The 14,089-nt window shown below is 43.9% G+C and overlaps 1 protein-coding gene across 2 annotated transcripts; it reads left to right on the forward strand.

Annotated features, from left to right (window-relative positions):
* Window positions 1–144: 144 nt before the first annotated feature.
* On the forward strand, window positions 145–13,831 carry reep2 (receptor accessory protein 2). 2 transcript variants are annotated; one of them, XM_080840771.1, is made up of 8 exons: window positions 145–492; window positions 2,525–2,597; window positions 3,971–4,047; window positions 4,325–4,445; window positions 4,759–4,872; window positions 8,006–8,171; window positions 12,207–12,385; window positions 13,706–13,831. In XM_080840771.1, exons 1-8 carry the CDS (start codon window positions 461–463, stop codon window positions 13,784–13,786), a joined length of 843 nt encoding a protein of 280 aa, XP_080696897.1. In that variant the 5' UTR covers window positions 145–460; the 3' UTR covers window positions 13,787–13,831. The 2 variants fall into 2 exon arrangements, with proteins under 2 accessions (XP_080696897.1, XP_080696896.1); XM_080840770.1 differs by having other exon boundaries at window positions 8,024–8,171.
* Window positions 13,832–14,089: the final 258 nt, after the last annotated feature.

Raw genomic sequence — 14,089 nt, forward strand, 5'->3', positions numbered from 1 at the left:
CAGTTGTACCAGATTGTCGGTGATATTTGAACTTTTTCGACAAGTCTCTTCTCTTCACTAGCTTTGGGCAATCAATGTGGACGATCGATGCTATAGTAACGGAAGTGAGCATACGATCCGACATATTAACCGGAAGTACCTCAGCTCACCGTGGCATATAGGCAATTAGATCACTGAAAACCACCAGTGATGGAATATCTCACAGCAGGGAGTGCCACCTTGTAAATTCAAACAGCGAGCGGACTGCCTGTCCCCTTTAAGAGAAGTTGGGTACTAATGCAGTCGAACGGCACAGTCTGCTAACGTTAGCTAGCTAGTCAGCTAGTGTACCTGTGAGATACAGTGCAGAGGAAACCGAACAGCAGGCAACCCCTTGCGCATCCTTACAGCAAGCTGTGAGGGGTAGGAATGGGGGTCAGTTAATATTTTCAACCGTGAGGAAACGTTGGCAACGATCAAGATGGTGTCGTGGATCATTTCTAGGATAGTTGTGTGAGTACGCCTTTTTTCAAGGGAATGTTTATTCATCTGACGTTCGGTCCTTGTTTTCACAGGCTATGCGGTTTCGCGAGTCAGCTGCCTGATGTTACAGAATGGTAACGTCATTTGCTAGGGAAAGCCAAGTAAAAGCCTGAAAGCTGTAAATGAACCAAAAGACAAGCAGGTGGAAGATGGCGTTTATTTCGATGATTGTGCAATTCATATCATGTTGTATATGAACGCATGTCTGTGTTCCAACACTCAAAACCGATAACGTGTTTACGACGTATAAAGCCCGCGTAACCTGTTTTATGTCTGCTATAATGTTGATTTATTATTCAGCAGAGGGAGGCTCTGGATTTGGCATAGTATTTGGCTGCAATTTGTAATCTACGATTTTAATGTTGATTTATTTAATTCAACTGTATAATCCGTCAACAACCCATTCTTAATTTAGTCCTTGCCATATCAAAACATGCAATGCTAGCGAACAAGAACCCGTTTAGGATGAGAACCTGTTTGATATAGGCCTTTTAGATTTTTTTTGTAGCATACCGTTATCATTGCCTTATTGAACAAGAAGTGATTCGTGAAACCCAAATGGCACACTGGGATGCATGTCACTTAATTGCCTAATATAAGGCCTACTTGTTTCGAGGCATTTCTCTCGACATCAAATTATGTTACATTGAACCTGCTAATCTATCTGAGATGACACTCACCATGATCTCTTTGTTCGACAAATGTTGTTGTTTTTGTGTGTTTTTAATGGCTAAATTAATCCAGGTGCAATAGTCAGTGACAGCTGGTCATTCGTCTAAGTGCCAAACATTCATATACTTTTTTATTTACATCTTCAAGCCAGTGGTTGTAAAAACCCTACCACCAGTCGTCTCAAAATGCAAATGCAGACGCCTGGTAGTTTGGAGAGACTAGATCATACTGTCCTTGAAACCACTCATCTGGGACACTGACATCAGCCTTGCGAATTCTGTCCAGACTCAAAGCACTGGTCAGTGCAGCTGATTGAGTGCCTAGGTGGTATTTTGGGAGTAGCCAGTTTCATGATTCGAAAGGGAGTGGGATTACAGTCAATGAGATCGTGCATCATGTGTAAAACATGCTGCTGCTGCCTTCAGCACGCTCTTATTTCACTGTATGTGTATACCAGAATACACACACTGAACACACAGTCTTAAAACGGTGTACAATTATAATATGTGTCTTCACAACACGTGCACTGCACACTTGTGTGAATAAAGAGATGGATGTATACATCATAACAATGAGATGATTGCACGTGTGGAATACTGTCTAGCACTCTGAAACCGGCGTGATGATCCCTGGTGAGACTCCTGACATCCAGGAGCACACAGAGCAAGAAAAAGAGACAAAACCTTCACAGCAAAGGCTTGGCAAATGAGTGACACACACACACACACACACACACACACACACACACTGCCTCAGCTGATGTCTGCTCAGAAGTGAGCAGGCGCAGTCTGCTCCCCATCCCGGCGGATGCATCCACCCTTCCAACAGTGGAGCGCCCAGGCATCCTGTCTCATCAGCACAAAGCACACGCGGCCAGGGGCTCGGCTGCAGAGCAGAGCAGTGAGCATGTGGGTGAGCACGTGCCCATGCATCTGGGCCACATGCACTAGCCCAGGCCTACGTCTGAGTGACGTTGCCTTTTTTGTGCTTTATTTTGGGACTGTGACCTTACTGATTTAAGGAATAAAAGCTTAAGTTACCTCAATGTTCTAGATGAGCCACAATTTTCTTTGGAATTAATGTGTTGTGTGTGAATCCAATCCAATCCAATATGACGGTAAAGTAGATGAGTCTGTGTTGCGGAACCTTAGATAAAGCGAGGCATATGAGAGGGAGCACATTCATTATTTGAAGCTGTGTTTCATGAGCTGAACATTTTTCGCATAGCCTAATCCGCATACTTCTTAATATGAGCTTATTGTACTGCTGCAATATCTGTACAGATGTGTTTTTAACATACAAAATGTCATGTCCCCTCTTGTCGTCACAGTCTGGCTTTTGGAACCCTCTATCCAGCATACTCATCATACAAGGCTGTGAAAACGAAGAATGTGAAAGAATATGTAAGTATCTCTCATGACCCAAGAACAGGGGAAAGCTGCGTTATGTATGAACAGTAGGCTAACCGGCTTTCAGTATCTGATGCTCTGTGAGTCCCTCCAGTTTAAGAAAAGAAACTCCAATCAAAACTCCTCATTTGCTCTATGCACATCCATGCGTGTTGTGGACAAAACCCATGCAGTTAATCAGTGGAGGCTTCTAGAACCACTGCGCATTCTGCCTATTATGGTTTTGTTGTTGATTCTTCTTGCTTCAATCCTTTAAAACAATGAAGAACTTAAATGCCTAAGGATCTGGGGTTAGGATGTACTGTAGTAATTTCTTTGTCATGTTATAACAGTTTTTCACCCATTCATTAGTACAGCAGTATTTGATTTGTCACTGAGCCTTATACATTTCATAAAGCTCAAGTTCCTAAAACTCTTCTTGGTACTATAGATCAATAGGTTATTCATAGTTGTTGGAATGAAGGAGACTTATTGTCCAAGCAATTTGGTTCAGACAGATTTTTAACCAGCATTTCCCTGGCTTCTCCCTGTAAGCTTAGAAGTTCAATTGTCTTCTTTTTAAGAGAAAACATTTCAGAGTGGGCGAACATGTCTTTTTGGCAATGGCCATGTTGCATGTTGTCTAACAGGTATTCCCCATTAAGGGCTTACAATAGTGTGAATCACTGGGCTGGTTAGCAGGTTGCTTTGTTGGTAGGCTTCTGGTGCTATTTTTGAGTTTGCAGCTCTTTTGTTTACCTCCGGCCCTCCAGCGAGATGGAGCCCACAGCTCACACTCCGCCGCCTCAACACGAGAGAGGGCGCTCGCTGGTTGCCATGGAAACCCCCTCAGTCGTGTAGTTGCTTTAGGCAGACTGCTCCATTTTTAGCCTTCTCTCTGTTAGCGGCTCGCCCCTGTGTTTACAGCTGTTGTTTGTCATCGTGTCCAAGTAATTTACTAGAAAACCCAAATAACAGCTCAAGTATCAGATCATGAATTTCAAGATGAAGTATTCAGATGAAGAGTTGGCAAATAGCACAGAGATGTTCTGAAATGGACCTCTTTAGCCTCTACAAAAAGATCACCCTGGTGATGCTGTTTGATCAAAGTGTCTATCTGTGGGCCGTATACAACAACAGTCTGTCTGTTCTCATGTGATGTGTTTTATATCTCGCTGTCTCCCCCCGTGACTCGGCCATGCATAACGAAATAGGTCTACACGGAGCAGAGAGCATGTGTGTGTTAGCTTGGCCATGCATGTGTGCACACCATGTTCCACCACATGTGTGGGTACACGTGCTCACATTTTCCATGACTAATTCTGCTGTGTGTGTGTGTGTGTGTGTGTGTGTGTGTGTGTGTGTATTTCTGTTTGTCTGGGTCTCAGGTGAAATGGATGATGTACTGGATAGTGTTTGCATTCTTCACAACGGCAGAAACCATCACAGATCTCCTCCTGTCATGGTGAGTCACGTGTGACTCGTACTCCCTGCCTCCTGTCCAATCATCACGTTGTAGTAAATAATGTAGAAAATATACTGTGCCATGCATCTCAGTTCACTGTCAAACTAGTAGAATTGTATTTGTATGTTGGACTTATAATTGAATATAAATAGAAGCCATTGCAAGTCATTACAAGGTCCTGGTGGGACGGTCTGTGTCTTTATTGCTCACTTATCGGTTCTTGCTCTAATTTTCTATGTTCATAATTTAGAGTCTGTTCCTGTGATTCCATCTTCAGGTTTCCATTTTACTTTGAGCTGAAGATAGCCTTTGTCATATGGCTGCTGTCGCCTTACACTAAGGGCTCCAGTGTGCTCTACCGGAAGTTTGTGCATCCCACCCTCTCCAACAAGGAAAAGGTCAGAGTGTGCCCTCTCCTCTCGCCTCTCTCTTCTCACCTAGTATTGCCTCTGTTTCGTCCAGTGAGTCATTAACGTGTCGGTAGATTCACACTACTTGCACAGTGGACTGCTGTTGTTTGGGCACTCATCAGCAGACCAAGCAGGCTTGTTTCTATTTTGAAGTACAGGGAATTGAAGTCCAGATGCAGAATACAAAGTACTGTTAGAGTAATACAGTGTTGCACTGCTGCAGTATGCATTGTGTTGAGCATTTGGTAATATTTGCTTGGTGACCAGTATGTCTGATTCCTTGTGTTTGTGTGTATTCCAGGAGATAGATGAATACATCACTCAGGCGCGAGACCGCAGCTATGAGACCATGATGCGCTTTGGCAAGCGAGGCCTGAACCTGGCCGCCAATGTAGCAGTCACCGCAGCCACCAAGGTGAGCCTGACCCCCAAAACCCAAACTCCACTGCAGCCACCAAGGTGAGCCTGACCCCCAAACCCCAAACTCCACCGCAGCCACCAAGGTGACGTTTTTCCATTGACCTCCATGGTACACGGTAGGATGGGATACTGTGTGGCTCACTCCTATCCCTAGCTATAGATGCAGCTGACCATGTGAATGTATGCATCGCTGCATGTGCTTCTGGCTGTGACGTGTCTGTACCTGAACAATGAAATCATTTCTAACTCCACCTTTATAGTATGATATACCAACTAGTACCCAAACAGTGGGGTAACCAAAATGGGCACAGGCACTGCAGTAGGGGTTGGTACACGTAGCGATAGAAAAGTAGATGGATACACCCGTGAGCAATGTTTCGAAATGGATAAGAGGTCTTAAGTGTGGTGTGTCCCCTGATGTCTTTATCTGACCTGTCACTTTTTGTTCTTTCCCCTTTTCGCGGAAGACCGGTTCAAAATGGGCTGAAATCTTTTGCATGGTTTTAATGCAGATAGTGTAGAATATGGAACAGAGGCTAATCACGGAACCATGCAAGTCTTGTGACCACAGATAAGGAGGACAGCCGCAGGACTGGTGGGAAAAATAACAGGATGTTCTCCAACCAGTCCCTGCTCTTGGGCTGCCCCAACCCTTGATTAAATGCGTGTCAGAGAGAGAGAGAGAGAGAAAGAGGGGAGAGAGGGTGAAATAGTCCAATGTCTTTTTCTCTAAAATGAATCTTTCCAAACAGATGTTGTACCTGCCTTTCAGACCATTATGTTTGGTTTTATTATCATTTTTGATATTGTTTATTTGTATTATTGCATCTACATGCATAAAGGGATTGTCGTGTACATGAATGATGTGTTGAGAGAACCCTTCAGGTTGGAGTCCCCTCTCCCAACCCCCACCACACATGGATGGTTCCTAGTGTGTGTCTCACTTCTGCCCCAGTTAACCCCTCATTCCCTTGCTTTAGTCTGACCTACATTCCACTGCCCTTGTTTTATCTCTGCCCTCGTCTAATCAGGCTGCCCCAGGCCTTCCATCCGGGTCTAGTCTGTACGCTCATGTCCAAGTGGAAGAGGGCTCTAACCCGTTGCATATTTCATGTGATGTCTTGTCTACAGTGCCACTTAAAAGTATGTGAACCCCTTGACCACTTAGGAGTTTTCTGTTGTTTTACCATGATTTTTCATTTTTTTTCCATAGAAGGAATGTCAGGTTTATGTTTATCATTTGCGTGTACTTTTTTTAGAGGGAATTGTTTGAGTAGCCAAAAGACTACATGAAACATGGAATTAGTCCATTTCAAAAGTAAGTGAACCCCCAGCTGAATTGGTAAAGTCAAGCAGGTAACAGATTCAGTGAAACTTATTTGGGTGCTTAATTAGTCAATTAAGCAAACCGGTCATCTGAGACATCCTTAGGGAAAGGTTTGGGCAACACAGATTAAAAGAGAGAGGAAACCAACCAAACTACTGTAGTGCCAAGGTGTACCCACACAGATCAACAATGCCGAAAGGAAACGAGATATCCGAGAACATCAGGAAGAAGGTTCTGACAGCCCATCAGTCTTGGGAAAGCTATAAGACCATCTCCAAAAGATTCCAGCTCCATCCATCCATCCAAGACAAATAATTTAGAAATGGAGGGCATTCAACATGACCGCATCTCTGCCTAGAAGTGGACGCCCATCAAGACCATCACCAAGAAGCACCAGAAGAAGAATAAATCAGGTAAAAGTCAACCCACACATCACCTCTAAAGAGTTTCGGACCTCTCTGGCAGCATCTGGGGTAAATGTACATGGGTCTACAATCAGACGAAAATTGAATAGACATAACATTCATGATCGGGTTGCTAGAAGGAAGCCTCTGCTCTCAAGAAAGAACAAAACTGCCCGTTTCAACTTTGCCCGAGAGCACTTGGATAAACCAAAGGCCTTCTGGAAGTCCCTTCTTTAAACAGATGAGTCCGAGATAGAATTATTTTGTCACAATCAAAACCAAAACCCCAGATGCTGCCAGAGAGGTCCGAAACTCTTTAGAGGTGATGTGTGGGTTGACTTTTACCTGATTTATTCTTCTTCTGGTGCTTCTTGGTGATGGTCTTGATGGGCGTCCACTTCTAGGCAGAGATGCGGTCATGTTGAATGCCCTCCATTTCAAAATGATTTGACTTGGACGGATGGATGGAGCTGGAATCTTTTGGAGATGGTCTTATAGCTTTCCCAAGACTGATGGGCTGTCAGTACCTTCTTCCTGATGTTCTCGGATATCTCGTTTCCTCTCGGCATTTTTGATCTGTGTGGGTACACCTTGGCACTACAGTAGTTTGGTTGGTTTCCTCTCTCTTTTAATCTGTGTTGCCCAAACCTTTCCCTAAGGATGTCTCAGATGATCGGTTTGCTCAATTGACTAATTAATCACCCAAATAAGTTTCACTGAATCTGTTACCTGCTTGACTTTATCAATTCAGCTGGGGGTTCACTTACTTTTGAAATTGACTAATTCCATGTTTCATGTAGTTTTTCGGCTACTCAAACAATTTCCTCTAAACAAGTACATGCAAATGATAAACATAAACCTGACATTTCATCTATGGAAAATTGGTGATAAAAAAATGAAAAATCATGGTAAAACAACAGAAAACGCTTAAGTGCTCAAGGGGTTCACATACTTTCAAGTGGCACTGTATGTCTTCAATGGCACCAGGAATAGTAGGACGATCTTGTGGTGCACTAGTTTGCCTCTCCACTAGCAGCCTTTATGATGGTCCAAACCATCTCCCCAATACTGATAGTAAAGAAGATATTTAAGTTTAAAGGCATCATAAGATTTGCGTCATGCACTATGTAGTGAATGGGTGAGCTATCTCTGCAGAGCAGGATGTTTGACATAGGCTACATGGTCTTCCTTGTGTTTCATTAGGGTGTGTGTGTGTGTGTGTGTGTGTGTCTGTGTGTGAAAGTCTGAATGATCGCATGAAAGGGCATGTGTGCGCGTGTGTAACTCCATGCAGGTGTTTCAGGTGGGCTTTCCTGTGCAGGGGCAGGGTGTGCTGTCTCAAGTGTGTGTGTGTGTGTGTGTGTGTGTGTTAGTGTATCTCCATGCGGGTGTCTAAGGTGGGCTTTTCTGTGCAGGGGCAGGGTGTGCTGTCTGAGAAGCTGCGCAGCTTCAGCATGCAGGACCTGACGCTGATCCAGGACGAGCAGGACCTGCTGGACTCCGCAGATGATATCAGCACTGGCAGCCAGACCCTCCCACGCGCACGCAGCTCAACGCGCCAAAGTATGCATCTTATTTACCCCACATCTGATCACCTCCATGGATATGATTTTCATATGTGTGTGTGTGTGTGTGTGTGTGTGTATATAATATATATATATATATGTATATATATATTATATACAGTACTGTGCAAAAGTTTTAGGCAGGTGTGAATAAATGCTGTAAACTAAGAATGCTTTCTAAAATGGAAGTGTTAACAGTTTATTTTCATCAATTCTTCATAAATTAACAAAATGCAGTGAAAGAACAGAAGAAAATTCTAAATTAAATAAATATTTGGTGTGACCACCCTTTGCCTTCAAAATAGCATCAATTCTTCCAGATACACTTGCGCACAGTTTATAAAGGAACTCGGCTGGTAAATTGTTCCAAACATCTTGGAGAACTAACCACAGATTGTAGGCTTCCTAAAATTCTTCTGTCTCTTCATGTAAACCCAGACAGACTCGATGATGTAGAGATCAGGGCTCTGTGGGGGTCATACCATCACTTGCAGGACTTTCTGTTCTTATTTAAGCTGAAGATAGTTGTTAATGACATTGGCTGTATGTTTGGGGTTATGTTCCTGCTGCAGAATACATTTGGTGCCAATCATACGCCTCCCTGATGGTATTGCATGATGGATTAGTATCTGCCTGTATTTCTCAGCATTGAGGACACCATTCATCCTGACCAAATCTCCAACTCCACTTGCAGAAATGCAGCCCCAAACTGGAAAGGAACCTCTACCATGCTTCACTGTTGCCTGCAGACTCTCATTATTGTACCTCTCTCCAGCCCTTCGGCGAACAAACTGCCTTCTTCTACAGCCAAATATTTCTAATTTTGACTCATCAGTCCAGAGCACCATCTGCCATGTTTCTGCACCCCAGTTTCTATGTTTTCGTGCTTAGTTCAGTCACTTGGCCTTGTTTCCTTGTCGGGGTAGAGCTTTTTGGCTGCAACTCTTCCATGAAGACCACTTCTGGCCAGACTTCCCCGGACAGTTAATGTCTGTACCTGGGTACCACTGGTTTCTGCCAGTTCTGAGCTGATGCCACTGCGTGAAATCTTCCGATTTCGAAGGTAAATAAGCTTGATGTGTTTTTACTCAGCTGCATTAAGTTTCCTTGGCTGACCACTGCGTCTACGATCCTCAACGTCTTCTTCAAAAGAGCTTGAACTGCACATTTTGAAACCCCTGTCTGCTTTGAAATCTTTGTCTGGGAGAGACCCTGCTGATGCAGTATAACTACGTTGTGTCTAGATGCTGTGCTCAGTCTTACCATGTAAATGGATAAACATGTATTGTTTACATTTTTCAAAGCATTCTTAGTTCATAGCATTTTTTTCACACCTGCCTAAAACTTTTGCACAGTACTGTATATATATATATATATATTTATTATACGGCTCTTCAGAATGTTCCAAAAAGTACCGTTGATTTGAATGGGCCATCCCTACGTCATACCCATACATTAATTCCTGCTAACAGACCTCTGCGAAAGATAATCACCGCTGTCATTGGCAACGGGTTTTGTACTTCTAATTCACATCTTTCATATCATTCCGCCAGAAGTCCAGTCATTTTAACGCAACAGTAGAGAGTAATTTGAAGTCAGCAAGTAATGGGTTGCTATGCAACACCTGAAACTTCAAAGTTCTATTTGCTTGAAGAACTATTTATTTCTAAACGGGACACATGAAACGGCACCTAAATCATTAAAAAGAGATATGTTGGAGGAATGTCTTCTATCGTTTTTGGCAAGTACCCGTATAATAAGCGGGATAATGTATTGTCCGTCGGTCATTCTACAAAAATAATTCCCTTCGGTACAAAACAACACCCTCCGCTGCGCGTCGGGTGTTGTTCGCCCCGTCGGGAATTATTTTTGTAGAATGACCTCCGGACAATACATTATCCCTTACATATATATATATATGATGTATACATTTATAATTACAGTGCATGACATGCCCTGTATTGTTATTACTAGGCTTCTTCTTCTTCTTCTTCTTCTTCTTATTCTTGTTACCTTTTTCTGCGATTAATTCAGCCCGAACCGCTTAACGTAGAAACTTCATTCAAACTTTGTCGCGTAGGTCTTGTAAAGGACACGTATGCTATGTATTTTTCACTTTTCTAAACTTTATACTTTTTAAGATATTAAATAAAAACGAATCTAAATTTTCCCATTGACTTACATTGGGCCATTATGACATCATAATAGGGTCTTTAAACTGGCTTGCACCTGTGCTTCACTGACACCTGCGCCAAATCCAAGGAACTTCTTCTCTGTCCCTCTCAATTTAACTGTAACTAGGAACATTAAGACACCTTCCATTCTCTACTTTTTTTTCTCTCCATCTCTCCATCTTTCTCTCTATCCCTCTCAGTCTACTTTCTCTCACACTCAATCTCTCTTCTTCACTCCATTTTTATTTCCTTTTTTCAATATTTTCACTCTCTTTTTCTCTTTATCCAGAGCCACGCTTGTTCACTCTTCTTTCCTTCTTCCACTCTTATTTCCTTTCTTCTTCCACTCTTCTTTCCTTCTTTCACTTTTCTTTCCTTTCTTCACTCTCCTTTCTTCTTTCCTTCTTTCACTCTTCTTTCCTTTCTTCTTTCCTTCTTTCACGCTTCTTTCTTTCTTCAACTATTCTTTCCTTCTTTCACTCTTCTTTCCTTTATTCACTCTTCTTCCCTTTCTTCACTCTTCTTTCTTTTCTTATTTCCTTCTTCCACTCTTCTTTCCTTCTTTCACTCTTCTTTCCTTTCTTCTTTCCTTCTTTTACTCTTCTTTCTTTTCTTCTTCCTTTCTTAACTTTTGCATTTCCTGCACTGGTATTTCCTTCAGGAAATGCATTTTCTAGTTGTATCTTGCACTTCTTAACTCAAAGCAGCTTAACTTTGAATAGGGTTAAGGGGAGTCATAAATGTGTTAGGCTGCACATATGTGTTTTTGTATCTATGTTTATAATCTTAAATGCTTACATTATCCTGAAGGAGCCTATGATAGAGAGCTTGTATATGTTGAAACAAACTGGGACCAAGAGCAATATGGAGTGTCTGTTTATACATCCAGGAACTTTCCCTTCACTTCTGACCATGGGCACTGAAACTAAATGTGGTGCTGGACATGAGCCAAGCAGCCTTCCAGATTCTCCCTGTAACAGAGCTGTTGAATGGGACGTGTCCTGCAGTGTGGGGACTAGGGAGCGATGGTTAAGCAGGCAGGCCGTTGTCTGGACGTGTTTGCCGCCCTGCTGATGGGACGAGCATGTTTTTAAAGAAACAAATAACAACAATAAAATCCCTCAGTAAAGTGATGATCACCGTGAAGGCCAGTAAGGGAAGGTGGGAGGGGGTAGTAATGTGGTCAGTAACGTGTGTGTGTGTGTGTGAGGCAGATGGGGAAATAGAGGCAGAGACTGAGTACATCAGTCACCATATGGGGAGAGAGAGAGAGGTTAGCGGAGTGAGTGCACCAGAGAGAGGAATAGGGAAGGTTGTGTGAGGACAGGGCAGTTTGGGAGAGCCTTTCCTCAGGCCTCAGTGACTCAGAGGAGCCTCCTGTTAATCTGACACTTCACTGCTCAATGGCAGAGAGCTGGCAGCAGGATACAGCAGCAGCCATCCACACAACAGCGGAGAGAGAGAGGAGGGAGAGAAGGAGAGAGAGGGAGAATGAAAGCTTGAGGGAGAATAAAAGTTTGAGGGGGTGAGAGAGGGAGCGCAGGAGTGCATGTGGGTGAAAGGGGGAAGAGTGAAAGAAAGGGAGAGCTAATCAGGGAAGTGAAATAGGATTAAGTGCATCCGACTCTGAGCATGCAGTAGAGGGAAGAGGACGGTAAAAAACAAGGGACTGTGAGGAAAGAATAGACAAGTAGTGTGTGGATTTCCTTAAGGTCTCTGTGGAGTGAAGATGCACAATCTTCAGACTGAAACTCTGGTTTGGTTATCTCTTCAAGTAGTGCGCTTTCCTTAAGGTCACTGTGGAGTGAAGAAGCGCTGAGATCTTCAGACTCAATCTCTGGTCTGATTATCTCTTCCAGCTCGCTCCACGGCGTCGCCCGTCGTGGCTGACGACATACATCACAGCTCCAGCTCGAAGTCGGACGGCGAGCAGTCAGACACCAGGACCGAGCACTCGGACGAGGACGTAGTAGAGAAGACCGTGAAGCGCACGGCCAGCGTCAAGGCAGTCAAGAAACCAGCAACTGCCAAAACCGAGGTACACACTTGTCTGAACACACACACACACACACACACACACTGAAAACCCTCAGGCTTATGCATACATATGCCTGGTGTCGGAGCCAACCAGGTGGAACGAATGCAGATTTCTCTCTCTCTCTCTCTCTCTCTCTCTCGCGCACACTCACACACAATTTCTCTCATTGGCACTCCGTATCTAGGCCCTCTTTTCAGCACTGTCAGAAGTGCGCTGTGCCCTGCCAAAGAGGAAGCAGCAGCTTTAGCTGTGAGTGCGATGGCTAACTGGGCCAGAACTGCCTCTCATGATGAGAGGAGGTGAGGGCCTCTGCTGCCAGAGACCCAGTTCAAAAGCACAGAGCTGTGGAGTACACACAGATGGACAGACACACACACACACACACACACACACGCACGCACACGTACACACAGATGGACACACGTATACACACGCAAACGCACACCCATACAGATAGACACACATACACACACAGATGGGCACACACGAGCACGCACGCACAGATGGACACACACACACACACACACACACACACACACACACACGCACACGCACACACACAGGCTGAAAAGTGCAGTTCCCCTCAGGCCCCTGTAGGTGGTAAGAAAGTCTGAGTTGCAGCAGGACAGATACTGGTGCAGTACCACAGCAGCCCTCTGCAGTCAGAAATAATGGATGAGTCCACACCTCCTCTCCTCTCTTCTCTTCCCTTCCCCTCTCTTCCTCTTTCCTCTCTCGTGTATTCCTTTCCTCTCTTTTAAACTTTCGTCCTCATCATCTGCACATCCACCTATGGGAATAAATGTGGTTGTAAAGCTCTCTCTCTCTCTCTCTCTCTCTCTTGAATCTGCTTTTTTGGCATGACTGTGTAGTGTACAATATTGCCAAAGCAGTCTGCAAGAAACACATTTGAATGAAAGGTAATTAATACTTTAAAAAAAGAATGAACTTCTAACTTCTCACTCTCTTTTCTTTCTCTCTCTCTCACTCTCTTTTCTTTCTCTCACTCTCTCTCCCCCTCCTTCAATCTCACACCCACACACTCGGTACACACTCTCCCTTATGTACTCTGCCATAAAAGCACACTAGAGAGAGTGAGAGTGCATGTACTCCATTCAAGAGTGATTGATGGCTGACTTCTGGTGTGAACTGTTTGCCTTGCCATGCTCCGTGAATTGGCTGATTGAGGAACCATGTCTGTGAGCTTTGACATGACCTTTAGTTAGCATCCAGGAGGTGGGCTAGCCAAAGCTCCATTTTCTGACTCACTGATTGATTTTCCTCCATTTTCTTTTCCTTCTGTTTTGTTTTCTTGAACAGACCACTAAGACAACGGTGAAGAAACAGCCAAAGAAGAAGACAACCACCTCTGCAGCCGGCAAAGATTCTGAGACGCCCTGAGTTCTCAGCTCCATCTCTGGCCCATCGTCACACACACTCACACACACACTCGGATAAGTGCATAGATACATGCTGGCAAGCTGTCTGGCAGTGGTGTATTGTTTCCCAGTCCTCTTGAGACCAGCTTCAATTTTAGCATTTTCAATCCATAAGTGCACCGCTCAAGAGTGTTCCGTAACTACCATAGGATATGAGCAAGAAGCTCTGTATTTCTGTGGTGTGTGTGTGTGTGTGTGTGTGGGTGTGTGGGTGGTTAATATACTGTATGACATGGGTTATGTTTAAGGGTATCTCTACCTTGTT

Source organism: Sprattus sprattus (assembly GCF_963457725.1).
Source record: "Sprattus sprattus genome assembly, chromosome: 6".
Classification (NCBI taxonomy): Eukaryota; Metazoa; Chordata; class Actinopteri; order Clupeiformes; family Clupeidae; genus Sprattus; species Sprattus sprattus.